The sequence below is a fragment of the Diabrotica undecimpunctata genome, chromosome 1, assembly GCF_040954645.1.
Source record: "Diabrotica undecimpunctata isolate CICGRU chromosome 1, icDiaUnde3, whole genome shotgun sequence".
NCBI classification, from domain to species: domain Eukaryota; kingdom Metazoa; phylum Arthropoda; class Insecta; order Coleoptera; family Chrysomelidae; genus Diabrotica; species Diabrotica undecimpunctata.
The window spans coordinates 1,939,468-1,953,751 of record NC_092803.1 but is presented as its reverse complement, the minus strand read 5'-3'; the positions used below and the strand labels follow the sequence as shown (position 1 = coordinate 1,953,751).

The window sequence follows — 14,284 nt, the reverse complement described above, 5'->3', positions numbered from 1 at the left end:
TAGTGTTGGCGAAACGTCGAGAACTTATCTCAACAGAAGACAACGGCCCAACAGCCCGAATAAACAGTTTAATAAATTTGTAAAAAACAAGAAATTTTGGTATCGCTGCATTGGGTGTGAAGTACGGTCATATGCAACTTGTAATGGGCACAAAGCAAATATTAAGAAAGCATAAGAATCAAAATGACGTTTACTTTAATAAAATATTTGAAAAACCTGTTAAGTATATTGATAATGTTTTAGATTATTTTTAGGCTTATTAAAAATTTATTCAATTATTTTTATTTTTCCAGCTCAAATAACATGCACGATATTGCCCCACTAGCTAACCGATATTACCCCACCAGGTGGGGCATTACCGCAAAAAGCAAGTATTGCGTATTTGTATATTTTAGTAATATATAATTAATTTTTTTTAATTCCTATAACATATTAAACCAAACAAATTTGTGAAGATTTTATCAATTTGTTAATTGGTTATTGTGTAAAATGTAAATTTCTTGGATATTTCTTCTCAAATATTTATTTATAAAATATTTATTCTCAAATGAGTTTTCAAATGACCTGCTTCTGGAAATTCTGAATACCAAATTTCACACTTTGTGACGGTAGCTCTACCAGACACCAGATTCAGTAAAACATAAGTTTAATCTAATAAAAGTATATTCAAATAAATAACAAAAATAAAAGTAACTTTTATATAATATGTACGATAATAATAATAAGCCTAATCCTACTAAATACAATAGACAGAGCTTCGGTCCACTGTTGATAGCTGCGAAAAATAAATATTGGCGATACTTGGATGGGTGAGTCAAAGGACGATCTTCAGTCAATAACCAAAAACTACTTACAGTCTAGGATAAAGGCGACCGGTCGATAATTACTAGACAACGGACAGGAATGGTATTGTCCTAACTTTATGTTAGATTTGGAGACAGGTATTGCTAGAGTCAGCCTATATACAATGAATTTACATAAAAAAAAAATCGGTTGCCTGTAAAGTCGGTTTTATGGGCGAAGATTTTACGTGACAACGTCTTTTTCTCGGTAGAATATTTTTTGATATGAATATTATTAAATTGCACAATAGGAACAAGGAATTGAATGAAAATAAGAATTGCACAAATTTTAACTATAGAAATATATTTTGTTTACTAAAACATTGTACATGTAAACTTAAACTTACTCACTGTAACAGACGTGAGCGGGCGTTACACTTTTTCATGAATGACTCCGAGCCACAACCTAATTTAAGACGTTGTCACGTCAATATGTTGAAAAAATACTAGGATATTCGAGTGATAGGTTGCCAAAATTGGATAAGCATGGGAGACAAATTTGGAATTGAGGTAAGGTGTGAATGGGAATGGAGAGAAAGCTGGCCTAGTATGATTGAGAATATGATAGAAAAAAAGAAGGAGGATATACAGCGTCAGGCTGAGAATAGGGCACTCGAATCAAATTTTTGTGGACACTACAAAGAACTGCGAGAAGAAGGAGTAAACATGCATTATCTACTGGAAATGGAAAATTTTGGGGACATTCGATGGCTCTTCAAATTAAGATGTGGAGTTCTATATTTGAATGATCGACCTGGCAGAAATGATGAAAGAAGGTTTTGGTCAATGTGTAATACGAAGGAAAGGGAAGATGTGATACATTTTTTGGGAAAATGTTCGGTGTTGAGACATATTAGGTTAAAGTGGTTGGGTAGACATGAACTTAGTAGAGTGGAAGTAGTTACAATGATGAGACAGGGAAAGGCTGAGTTAGCAGGTTATTGTAGGGAAGCATGGGCGTATAGGTATAAGTTAGTGAGCCTATTTAATTATTAAATCTATTAGCATGGTGTTATTTCAATAGTATTAAAATTAGTATTAATAATTTGTTTGCGAATAGCTATTATCTTTTTATCTGTCTTGTCTATCTTGACTATCTTGTTATTATTATTATTATATCAACAGCTTTCACCCCCTCTAAGGGACACATTCAATAATTTTAAATGCAATATATACCTTAATGTTATACTTTGTTATTACTGTTTAGTCTAGGGCGAAGTGCTACTTAGTAGGATATACACATTTAGTTTATTACTTACATTTATATGAATATTTACTTAATTTATTTTTTATTAATTTTAATGAACTTGTTAGATGTAATGAGCCTTTGTAATTTTTTGTATATTAATTAGGGAATAATATTAGTTTGCCAACCCTCCTGATGGCATGTGCCAAGGAGAACAAATGTTACTAAAAGAGAAAATTGTATTTTTTTTAATGGGAAATAAAAAGACATTATTGATTGATTGATTGATTGTGTTTTCAAATGACTTGTTTTACTTAACTGTTTTAAACACATTTTCACATTTTTAAGGCCTTTCTCCAGTGTGAACTTTAGAATGTGTATCCAAAGGACTTTTACGTCTAAACTGCTTAAAACAAATTTCACACTTGTAAGGACTATCTCCAATGTGAACTTTAGAATGTTCATCCAAAGAACTTTTATGTCTGAACGGCTTAAAACAAATTTCACACTTGTACGGTTTTTCCCCAGTATGAACTCTTAAATGGATCTTTAACTTATCTTTCTGGGAAAACTGCTTAAAACAAATTTCACACTTGTAAGGCTTTTCTCCAGTGTGAACTTTCGTATGTTCAACCAAAGAACTATTATATTTGAATTGTTTAAAACAAATCTCACACTTGTAAGGCGTTTCCCCAGTGTGCAGTCTCAAATGTGTTTTCAAATTACCCATTTTATTAAACAACTTAAAACAAATTTCACACTTGTAAGGTTTTTCTCCAGTGTGCACTCTCAAATGTTTTTTTAAATCACATGCTTGAATAAATTGCTTAAAACAAATTTCACACTTGTAGCGTTTTTCTTCAGTGTGCACTACCAAATGTTTTTTCAAATCATATGCTTGAATAAATTGCTTAAAACAAATTTCGCACTTGTAAGGCTTTTCTCCAGTGTGCACTCTCAAATGAATTTTCAAATCATATGCTCGAGAGCACTGCTTAAAACAAATTTCACACTTGTAGGGTTTTTCTCCAGTGTGCACCTTCAAATGTCTATTCAAAGTACCTTTCAGAGAAAACTGCTTAAAACAAATTTTGCACTTGTAAGTTCGCACTGGTCGCTCTCCAGAGTGCGTTTTTATATGTCGTTTTAAAGAATCTGCGTGCTTAAATTGCTTAAAACAAATTTTACATTTACAAATAGAATTTGCTAATGTTGTTTCTTCAGTATTTGCACTTATTTGTTGTTCTGTAGTGCATGCAAGTTCAGTTTTCATAATTTCCATTGTGTTCTGAGAAAAACCTAAAATAAAAATAAAAACTATAAGAAAAAATTTATGTAAAAACTAGAGGGTAAAACAAAGAGAAATAACGTTTAGTAAGAATGAATATAATGAAAAACCTGAAACATACTAAAGCGCCAGGAACTGACATTCTGCAGAAAGATTTTATGATGTTTTAAGAAAAACACTCGAATGACTAGCATTAGCAATATAATCATATCAAGAATTTACGCTAATTGAAAGAAGAAAAGGATATTGCCATAATGCGAATATTGCTAATATACCAGAAAATATTGTGTGTACGTTATAGATGTAAGAACAGGTGTGGGAGAAACGGAAGAGCCTCTCCCACAGGTTATAGAACGATTATATCTCAAAATATTTTTTAACAAAAATTAAATTTTTAGACGATTTCTATTTTTGTTTTATATGTTTGAAAATAAAAAAAGCATTTTAATTATAAAACTAAAATTCGAGTTTAGAATTGTCATTTATTTTAACTGCTCTGTAGCAATAATGGACGAAGATAAAAATGTGTTGTGATCGCTGTATGCCAAGATTTCTTTCTATTGATAAATGCTTGGGCCTAGCTGCAAGTGAAGTTTGGGCAGTTGTAATGAAAAGCAGATCATTAATATTTTTTCGTGTAGCATATCAGGAAGCACTTCAAAAATTCCTAATTTGGTGAAGGCAATCTTTACGTGCCGCCTATGTTTCGAAATTTGGCCATCATCATTACTTTTTGGATCTTAGCTGCAGCTGCACTAGGCACAATTGATTGGAGTTAAAACCAAACCACTCACTTCATTTCGAAACCAAAAATCTTCTTTTACCTATACTTCTTCCTATAATTTAATCTTGGATTATGTTTCGCAGAAGTAAACACTTATCTTCCGCATGTGCCGCATGCAAAATATTGAAGTTTTTACATTGTTTTGAGTACCTCTGCATTTGTAATTTTATCAGTTCAAGGTATTTTCAATATTTTTCTGTAAGACCAGAGTTCAAATGTTTGTATTTTGTCACAGCAGTACTTATTCACAGCAAATAAATTAGTAATAATGAACACCTGGTTTAAGCTACACCCAAGGAAACTGTACACCTGGTAATCTCCACAGGATTCTGTGGGAAGGATTGTAAGAAATCAGATTGATTACATGCTAGTAAATAAGAGGCATAGGAACAGCTGTACATCTGTCAAAACATACCCGGGGGCAGATATAAATTCTGATCATGTACCAGTTGTAGGTAATTTGAAAGTCAGAATTAAGAAGGTTACAAGTAAGTCGATGGAAAAGTATGATGTTAGAAAACTGATCCCAATGTTCTACTGACGGTGAGTGAAAACCTCAATACAAAGGTGCTAAAATGCAGAAATGCAGGAACTATACAGGAAAGTCTAACCATCATACAAGAAACAGTGAGAGAAATAAAAGAACAACACCTGAAGAAAGATACAGAGAAACGGAAATCGTGGATGATCGATGAAACTTATGGATCAGAGAAAAAAACAAAGAAAATCTCCAAGACTATAAGAGAATACATACCATCGTCAGAAGAAAAATAAGAGAAGCCAAAGAGAAACAAAAAACAGAACAATGTCAAGAAATAGAGGAGTCACAGAGACGATATGATAACTTGTTCATCGAAAGGTGAAGGAAATAGTTGGAAAGTTCCAAAAACGCAACAGCGGAAAAATATCAAATGATGAAGGCAATCTTTCCATAATCAAAGAAGATAAAAAGAGAGTATGGGAAGAATACTTGGAGAAACTTTTCCATGACCTTGGAACAATACAAGAACCCACCGTTCAAGAAAATTCAGGTAACCGAAATCCTACCAGAAGAAATAACGGCAGCCGTCAGACAAATGAAGGATGGAAAGGTACCGGGACTCCATGAAATTCATGCAGAACTCCTGAAGCTATTAGATGCACAACAAATAAACATAATAGCTGAAATATTTAATGAAATATACAAGGTAGGAAAAACAACAGTAGAGTGTTTAAAAACCAGGAGCAAGTTTGTGAAGACTATAGGACCATAAGCCTAATGAGTCATCTGCTGAAGCTGTTTTTAAAAGTCATCCACAAAAGAATTTACCGGAAATGCGAGGAACAAATTGCGCCCAATCAGTTTGGATTTGTGAACGCCGTTGGTACGAGAGAAGCTTTATTTAGCGTGCAAGTATTGTTTCAGAAATGTACAGATGTCAGCTGTAATGGTTTTGCATGCCTGATTGACTACAAGAAGGCTTTCGATACACAAATGATGGAAGCGCTGAAGAGGACAGGGATTGACGAAAAAGACTTAAAAATCATAGCTAACCTATATTGGAATCAATCAGCGGTGCTCCGAATAGATGGAGAATATACAAATCAGGTCAAAATCTTAAGAGGAGTGAGACAGGGGTGCATAATTTCACCACTGATATTCAATCTGTACTTCGAGCACATTTTTGAAGAGTCTCTAAAAGATATTGATGAAGACATCTCAATAAATACAATCAAGCTCAATAACCTGCGGTATGCAGATGATACAATAGATAGAATAGATGATACAATAGATGATACAATATACAATACAATATTATATACAACATCATATGGTTTGCAGATGATAGTCCTAATAGCCGAAAGTCTAAAGGGTCTGTAATGAATTATCAATAGAGTGGTACAAGTCAGCAAAGATAACAGATTATCCTGAATCCAAAAAAAGGCATGGTAATCACAAAGGGTCATCAACCTCAAGTGACTATAAGAATACATGGTGAGCAAAAGAAAGCCTAAAAATATAAATATCTAGGAACTAAAATTACTGAAAATAATGACTAAATGGGTCAAGAATGGTACAAGCAAAAAGTGCAGTCGTCCAAATAAAGAAATTTCTCTGTAGCAGAGACATCACAATGGCTTATAAGACTATTAAGAATAAGTTGGGTGAATCTTATCAAAAATCTCAATGTATTGAGAAGAATGTAAAAATAGAGCGAACAGCTGAATACCATTAAAATTAGAAAGTTACAATATTTGGGACATGTCATAAAAGTAGAATGCTTTAATCTGATTCAGTAATAATACAAGGAAAGAAAACCTAAAGGAGAAGACATATCTCTTGGTAGAATTGAACTATTTAGAGCAGTAACATCCAAGATGCATATTTCCATGATGATTGCCTACCTTCTTATAGGAAATAGCAAATGAAGAAGATGTTGTGGTAACAAAAATGGACAATGGGGACACAGAAATAAGTGACTTAGTCTCCTAATATAGTCTAAGATAAGGTCATAGTCTCCTCAAGAATTTCTCTCCAGTTGTCCCTATCCATCACCTTCCTCTGCCAAGCATGTGACTATTTATAAGCCGCTGTCCCTGAATTAGGTAGAACAGTCAAAACTAGGCTAGAGAGGTGATCAATCAGGATAAAATCTGGACAGAATTTTTCATCTCTCTGCAGAAGGGAAATGAGTTTCTGTACCAAAAATTAAGTATGATGCTGCAAACTAGCTTATGACCGAGATACCAATAGCATGGAGGTTTATAATGGTAGTAATATATCTAAACCTGGCAAAACTGGATAGGAAAAAGCTGAGCCTGTTAGGTTTGATGTTATTTGTACTGAAAACCTTCTTAACTCCACTTAACTCAATCTAACCCCTAACAACTTAATAACCCATTTGTTCTATGGAGGTTCATTTGAGGCAATGTTCATGTTGTCCTAATAGGGAAAATTTCCAAAATGTCAAAGAATAAATACTTCTAAAATATGGCAAAATTAAGTGTCAGCAGGCATTATCATGTCCTTCACAAAACTTACCATGGAATAAATATTAAAATTTGTGAAAAATATGTTTTATACAAACTAAGTTGTAACCTATTTTAGAACAACCTTAATGAGAAGACAACCAGAATATAGCACCAAATATCAACCATACCTCATAAGTGTAGGAAAAATGGTTTATTATGATTAAGTAAATGAAAATTAATAAAGTTCTCCCTACATATATTAATTGCCCTAAACCCATAGTTAACTTATATTTTTATTACTTCGCTCACCTGAGTTATCTTCATCTGATTCATTAATCAAGTCTTCAAAATTTGGGTATGTAGATAGTTGGCTCGCCATATATCCTTGACTACCTTCAGCAAACTCTTTAATTCTAGCTTTTAGTCCCATTTCTAATAAATATCAATTAGATCACATTATTTAGCATTAAGTTTTACTACTTGTCTTACCTGAGTTATCTTCTGATTCATTTTTGAAGTCTTCCAGATCTATTGATGTGGACAACTGACTCTCTATATATTTTTGGTTATATTCAACAAGCTCTTCCTTCATTTCAACCACCCTTTCAACTTTAAATTCCATAACTGACGTATAAACTGAATAAAGAGGTATATTTGAAATGTACAAAATATTTTACTATATTCAATCGCAATAAACAAGTGATCCAAGTTAAGTATCCAGTGTTTATGAAATAGAAGATTGTGACACCATAAAATGTATATCTCTGAATATAGAGAAATGTTTTTCTTTTTTTGCCTATCACTTAACACTCTATGAAACAACAACCGTTGTTAGGTGCTCTAGAATAAATGTCAATAATTATTTTAATCCCACACGTCCATGAATCACACTCCACTGTGAATATTCCTCACAATTATTGCCACAAATATCAAAGCACAAACACACTTTAACCACAGTTTATTTTTATACTATGCTTTAACCATCGAGTTAGAATCTAAGAATCTAGATTCTAACTCGATGGCTTTAACACACAAACACTCACGGACACGGAGTCACGTCACAGTACGTAAAACCCTCTTATCTATGGTAAATGCATATATTATGATGTAAAGCATTAAACCAAAACCAACGAATATAGAACCATATTCGTTAATTTGAACTGTGGCATGTTGCACTTAAATCAATTTCTAATATTGTATTATTTGTCTATGAAGAAACCCCAAAAAATATACGAAAAATATTTATTATCGTATATGATAAGGATTTTTCTTGTTATTTTAGGATTATATCGATTTTCCTTTACTTTAAAATGAGTTCACAATCCTAGGCAATATTACTAAACTTTTGAATTTAGCGTCATGTATATATAGTTACGCTCCCGGTCACTAGGTGATGCACCAATCATTGTTTTATTCGTTAACACGGAAGTTTCAATGCTAGGTGGGTGCTAGGCAAGGTTAGTAGATGTTAAGTACTAACCTTGGGTGCTAGGTGGTAGCATGGTGGTCATAGATAAAGAATATATACAGTCCATCTAATTTACAAACCGTTGCACGTCAGAGATCGAAGTTAACATAGTTGCCAAAGTATAAAAAAATCCTGAATCCATTTTAAATCAAATAAGTCACATAATTATTATTATACTCTTTACAACGACTATTTAAATTCTTACGTAACATTTTTGAAATAAAACACACTAATTTTGTTCTAAACAGAACAGATTTTATTAAATAGGTAAAAATATAAAACAAGAGGTATTCACTTTAAAATTCAAAATAATAAAGTACAAAAAGTGTCAACACGTACGATTACAGTTACAGTGTGTTCCAAACAAATGTTCTTCATAAAAACGCTTTATAATGCATTTATACAAATTAAATGAAACATATTAAACTCGGTTCGCTAATCCCAGTCCGAACTGTCTAGTGAATTTAGTAATTATTTTTTTGCGAAGTTAGTTACTTTTTGACAGACTAAATGTGGCTGGAAATTACTATACAACCAAGCACCATTACTCATAGCCAATATTAATAGTAAACAAACTAAATAGTAAATAAAATAGAACTTTGCAAATTTCCGACAATCAATATTTATTTATCTGCACCATATAATAAATAGTTATGTTAAATTATAACAACTAAATATATATTTTTTAAATATATACTACCCAAAATTTGATGGGTTTAGTATACACTTCGACTATTTAGAATAATTCTTCTTTTTTTAAAGAAAGAAGTCTGTAATAGCAGGATACTTGAGCTATTAATACTGAGAAGTAGGAATTGTTGTGTTGTAGGTTTCCGACAATAAATCTGTCAAAATTTGTCCGAGCTAAGCGAATGGAGTTTATTGTCTATTTCTTTAAGTTAACATTAATAGAAATTTTTAAATATTAGTTCTACGCGTATATAATAAAATATGTCTAGTGGCTGTAATGCCAGTGTACTCGGCAAAGTGATTCTAAAAAAGAACACACCTACAGTCTGTCCCAAAACCTTCTTTCAGTGCGTCACTAATTTTGACGTCATATAGGATTTTAAGAATGTCGAGAATTATTGCATGACATTTTAGTTAAATCTGACAGTTGAAGGATCGTAATCGGCTAAATGTGAAAATATTATTTTTTAAAAATGTGGAGTAAAAACTTTAAGAATTCAAATTCTTTTTTAATTTACATATTAGAGATCCAGTCCTGTATAAAAATTTTTATTGTGCATTATATTGGAACGACAGTTTGTCATAATTCCTATTCTATACACTCCAAGGAAAGTGCTTAATTAGCTAACATTTATTTATGTATTTATTATTATTTATTACAAACACTATGGCTAAAATGTATTTAGTATTTAAACTACTAATATGAATATTTTTTAGAATAATTTAAAACTTACTTCACGAACGGCAGAAACTGGTAATAAAGTTGTCCCAGCCTCTTTTTCTAATTGAAAATAATTTAATAATTTTAATATTAGTCTTTGTTGATTCTCTGTATATCTCGGCATATTTAAAATATTTTTATGACAATAAATACAAAATTAAATTTTCGCTGTAAAATGTCTAAAAATACTATCCTGGAATAACAATTATCATTTTATCAGTTGACATTGTCAAAGTACTGTCACTATCGAGACCATCTGCGTCAAATTATATTTATGCGCATCATTGATTGGATATCTATTTAGCGTATTCTAAACTCCGACCAATTATATATCCGCAAGTAGAATTCGCTTTAATATGCAAATACCCGTGAACGAAATATAATTTTCTAAGTTCTATGTATAATAATCACAGACTCACGTTTTTTTCTGTCACTTCTAGCTTAATGCGTTAGAGAGAATTCGATAAACTGTGACGCACTGAAAGAAGGGTTTGGGATGAACTATACCACCTAAATATTTCGTGTTGGTATCATGTGACGTCACGGGCTATGACTCCGATGACGTGCAACGGTTTGTAAATTAGGTGAACTGTATGATGGTCGGTGGTAGTGAGGAGCGGCTAAAGACACAGTGGTGCTCTCTACTTTGCGCATGAGTCAAATTATTTACAACGTTGTCGTGTTATAACACATTGACACAGGACAGAAAACAATTGTTATTTGTTCTGTGACATTGACATCTCCAGGAAATTTAAAATGTCAGCTGTTTGATTCATATACTATATTGTTTAATGTTTACTTCCTTGATTTCAAAAACAAAAACACGTTTCTCAGACTCTCAGTACGAAGTTTATAATTGAAGTAGAAATAATATTGCTGAGTTTTATATTTTTCCTTTTTGGGACTGTAATCCAATTAGATATTAATATGAAGGTTTACTAAATATATAGGAAGCCTGAAAGATTTATTTGGATAACTAATTGATGAAATTTTAACTTTCCCTTGAAAGACACACTTCACCTACCATGTGTACAAGTGAAAATTCGAATGAATAAATTAAAATCAATGTAAGGATAGATACAATAATATAAATAAATTAAAAAAAAGCGTTTTTACAAAAAGTTTTATTAAAATATATACACAGTTTAATAATTATAAAATTATATCATAGTTTTTACATAATTATGTTCATCAGAAGGGTTTGTTAAAATGTATTTTTCTGACAATAAAACGGATTTCATTGAGGACAACTCACTGTTTCCTAGCATATTGGGTTTTTTTAGCATTCTTTTTTTCTTAGTAGAATAAAAGCTTTGTTGCTTCCGTATTTTCTTATTTGCTGGTTCTTTATTATTTATAACTGCAGCAGATTGAACGTCATGGTGTAAATTACTTTTTAATAAATTTATGCTGTTCCTGTGTACTTTTAAAGCATGCTCTACTATACTATCATCAACATGAGTTAGATCAAGTTCAGTAAGCTCTTGGCCACATTGTTTAAGTAAGTCCCGTTTATCTGGTCCTTTGTGAGCCCTAACAATACTACTTGTACCTGGTTGTGATTCAGTTTCGCTGATGGTACTGCTGCTGATACTCGGAATACAGTGAATTACATTTACTTTAGTATTATTTTCCCCTTTATTTTGTGGTACAGCAATATAATGAATATGTTTGCACATGATTCCCTTTATAAAATAATCAATGCAAGTACATTGATATGTGTGAATACAAATGTTGCATTTAACACACTTTAATTCACAACATGATAAAATTTGTGTTGGTTTTTTAGAAACAATATATTGCTGCCCATTATTTATTACATGCCAAACATTTTCATAATTATTACTAACTTGGAAAGAACTTTTCAATGCCATTTCATGCCTCTTTTCAATAATTCTTAAATGACTTGTGTCTTTTCCTTTTATTTGCTTGATCATGCGGTCAATAATTTTGTCTCTAATATAGAGATTAACGGCATGCACTCCCTTATCCAGCCTTTTAACAACTTTCCCATCTAGCTGAAAATATTTTATGCACTTATGCATAGCCTCTAAATGCATGTTTGTGTTGACACCTGCTGTTTTACGATACACATATGCCCACTGTTCACATCTATTTATATAATTATCGACAAAATATTTTCCAAACATAATTAAATCTGGATCGTTCTGTAACATATCTACAAAATTCTGTATTTCTTTAAGAAAATTAATTTCATTAAGTTCAGTTTGAATAACTTTTAGAGCTAGATGTACCTTCTCTCGTTTTTCTTTGTCAGAAATTTTATTTAAATTAGATGTCCAGGCTCTTTCAACGTGCCAGGAACAAAATATCTGATAAGTTACAGCACCCATACTTGCAGACCATGCATTATAAAAAACATTTGTTATATCCGTCATGAAAGTTCTAGCTGAGATAATTCCAACCTTTTCTTTAATTTTATCAAAAAAGAATTTAAAAATTTCAGAATCTTTTCTGTTTGTAAATAAACAGGCTGTAGGAAAACCTTCACCCCATTCATCAACTACTAATATTGTGGTAAGTTCGAAGTCGTAGCTGTTAAGCCCATGTGTACTATCAACACATATAACACCCCCATTACCATAAGTTTTTAACATATATTCTTGAGTTGAATTCATGAAAATTAAACATAGATCATGTTTATTTAAGTAATCATGTTCAGCTCCCTGACTTTTATAAAACACAGTATTAGATCCTTTTTTCTGAAATTCTTCGACCCAACAACCAACACTCACACTATCAATGGAATGTCTAACTCCACTGTTAATATCGATATTATATGTACATTTTATATTATGAATATCTTTTCTTGTCAGCAAATCCTTTCTTTTTAACAGTGATGGTTCTATATTTTCCCTGACAGACTCCAGAATTCTAAAACAATAAATAAAAAATAGCATGGCACTTGGGATGTGCAAAGAGAAGTGAATACATCGGTCAGTGTATATTGGATATATATATATATATATATATATATATATATATATATATATATATATATATATATATATATATATACCTATATTCATAATATACCTATATTCATAAATGTATGATGACTAAAGTAAGATACAAAAGTCCGAAATTCAATTTTTTCTAAATATCTTAAAAAACATGTCTGCAACATCTAACAAAAAACTCCCATTTGGGACTGCGTTTACTGCTCCACATAGTTTAATTTGATTAGATCATATTAGATTAGATTAAATTCGATTTAACTTCATAATTTATAATTTAATTTTATATAATTTTATTAGGTAATACAGGTAAACATATTAATAATCCTGTAATAAGTGTATATGTATGTATATTATACGGTATACCGCAAGGTTACTACACGTGTTTCGAGACTTACGCTAAATAGGATTTCGGACTCGTACAAAACATCATACCGAGCCATAAGAAGTATTCCCTTCAAAATTAATTTATAACATAAAAACTAAAAATGGGTTATTTGAAAATAAGTATATTTACTTTGATGCAGGAACTGCCATAGCTAATTTTTCGGCAATCTCCAATTTATTGGATTGTGAAATCCTTAAATGCTGGAGTTCGGTTACATGACCATAATGTTCAGGTACATATTTGACATCACACTGACCTGTTTTAAGATATTTTCTTAGTTGAATTGTACTAGTACAAGCAATCCCTTGCTTGCAAGATCCTTGAACTTTCATTTTTCTTTTTCGTTTATTAGAGGACAATTTTACTTGACTAACACCTAGAAAAATATATTTATAGAATACCTAAACCATATACGTTATAGCCAGAATATCTTACCACTTCTGTTGCAGTTATAATATGTTACAACAATTTCCTCACTTATTTTGTCCGTAGTCCGTTTAGCATACTCCTGATTTTTTGTTTTAGATATTTCATTTAACCACATTTCAAAATCTGGAAGAAAACCATTAACAAACCAAAGTAGCTTATTTTTAATCAATTTAGAAATTTACCCTCTACATTATTGAAATGTAAAATTTCTTCAGAAAAAGGAGTATTATGAACTTGAGTTAAATGCTCCCTTAATTGCATAATATTGATAAATGAGAGATTGCAACCCTCGGAACATTTGTTTACATGAACACCATATTCGTAAGCAATAATGTTTTTTTCTGTGTCACAATGTATTGTTCTTAAATGTCTGTTTAAATTTCTTTGCAAAGTAAATACTTTTTGACAATATTTACACGTTATCGCCATGGTCACCAAGTTTAAAATTATTACGCAAAAACACAATTATATTCGAAAACTCTTCCTCCGTCAATCAACAACTAAATTGGTAAAATCAAAATCAAACTATCTCGAAAATGGCAACATTGAAAAACACGC

General features: G+C 31.5%; 2 protein-coding genes across 2 annotated transcripts; both read right to left on the bottom strand.

Moving 5' to 3' along the window:
- Positions 1-140: 140 nt before the first annotated feature.
- On the bottom strand, positions 141-8,105 carry LOC140443517 (uncharacterized). The gene is made up of 4 exons (XM_072534829.1): positions 7,999-8,105; positions 7,542-7,892; positions 7,362-7,484; positions 141-3,327 (listed from the first exon to the last, which is right to left on the bottom strand). The coding sequence occupies exons 2-4, from the start codon at positions 7,672-7,674 to the stop codon at positions 2,372-2,374; spliced, it is 1,212 nt and encodes a 403-aa protein (XP_072390930.1). The 5' UTR covers positions 7,675-7,892; positions 7,999-8,105; the 3' UTR covers positions 141-2,371.
- Positions 8,106-10,689: 2,584 nt separating this feature from the next.
- LOC140437455 (uncharacterized) lies at positions 10,690-14,110 on the bottom strand. Its single transcript, XM_072526998.1, has 4 exons — positions 13,909-14,110; positions 13,733-13,849; positions 13,427-13,673; positions 10,690-12,826 (listed from the first exon to the last, which is right to left on the bottom strand). The coding sequence occupies exons 1-4, from the start codon at positions 13,985-13,987 to the stop codon at positions 11,092-11,094; spliced, it is 2,178 nt and encodes a 725-aa protein (XP_072383099.1). The 5' UTR covers positions 13,988-14,110; the 3' UTR covers positions 10,690-11,091.
- Positions 14,111-14,284: the final 174 nt, after the last annotated feature.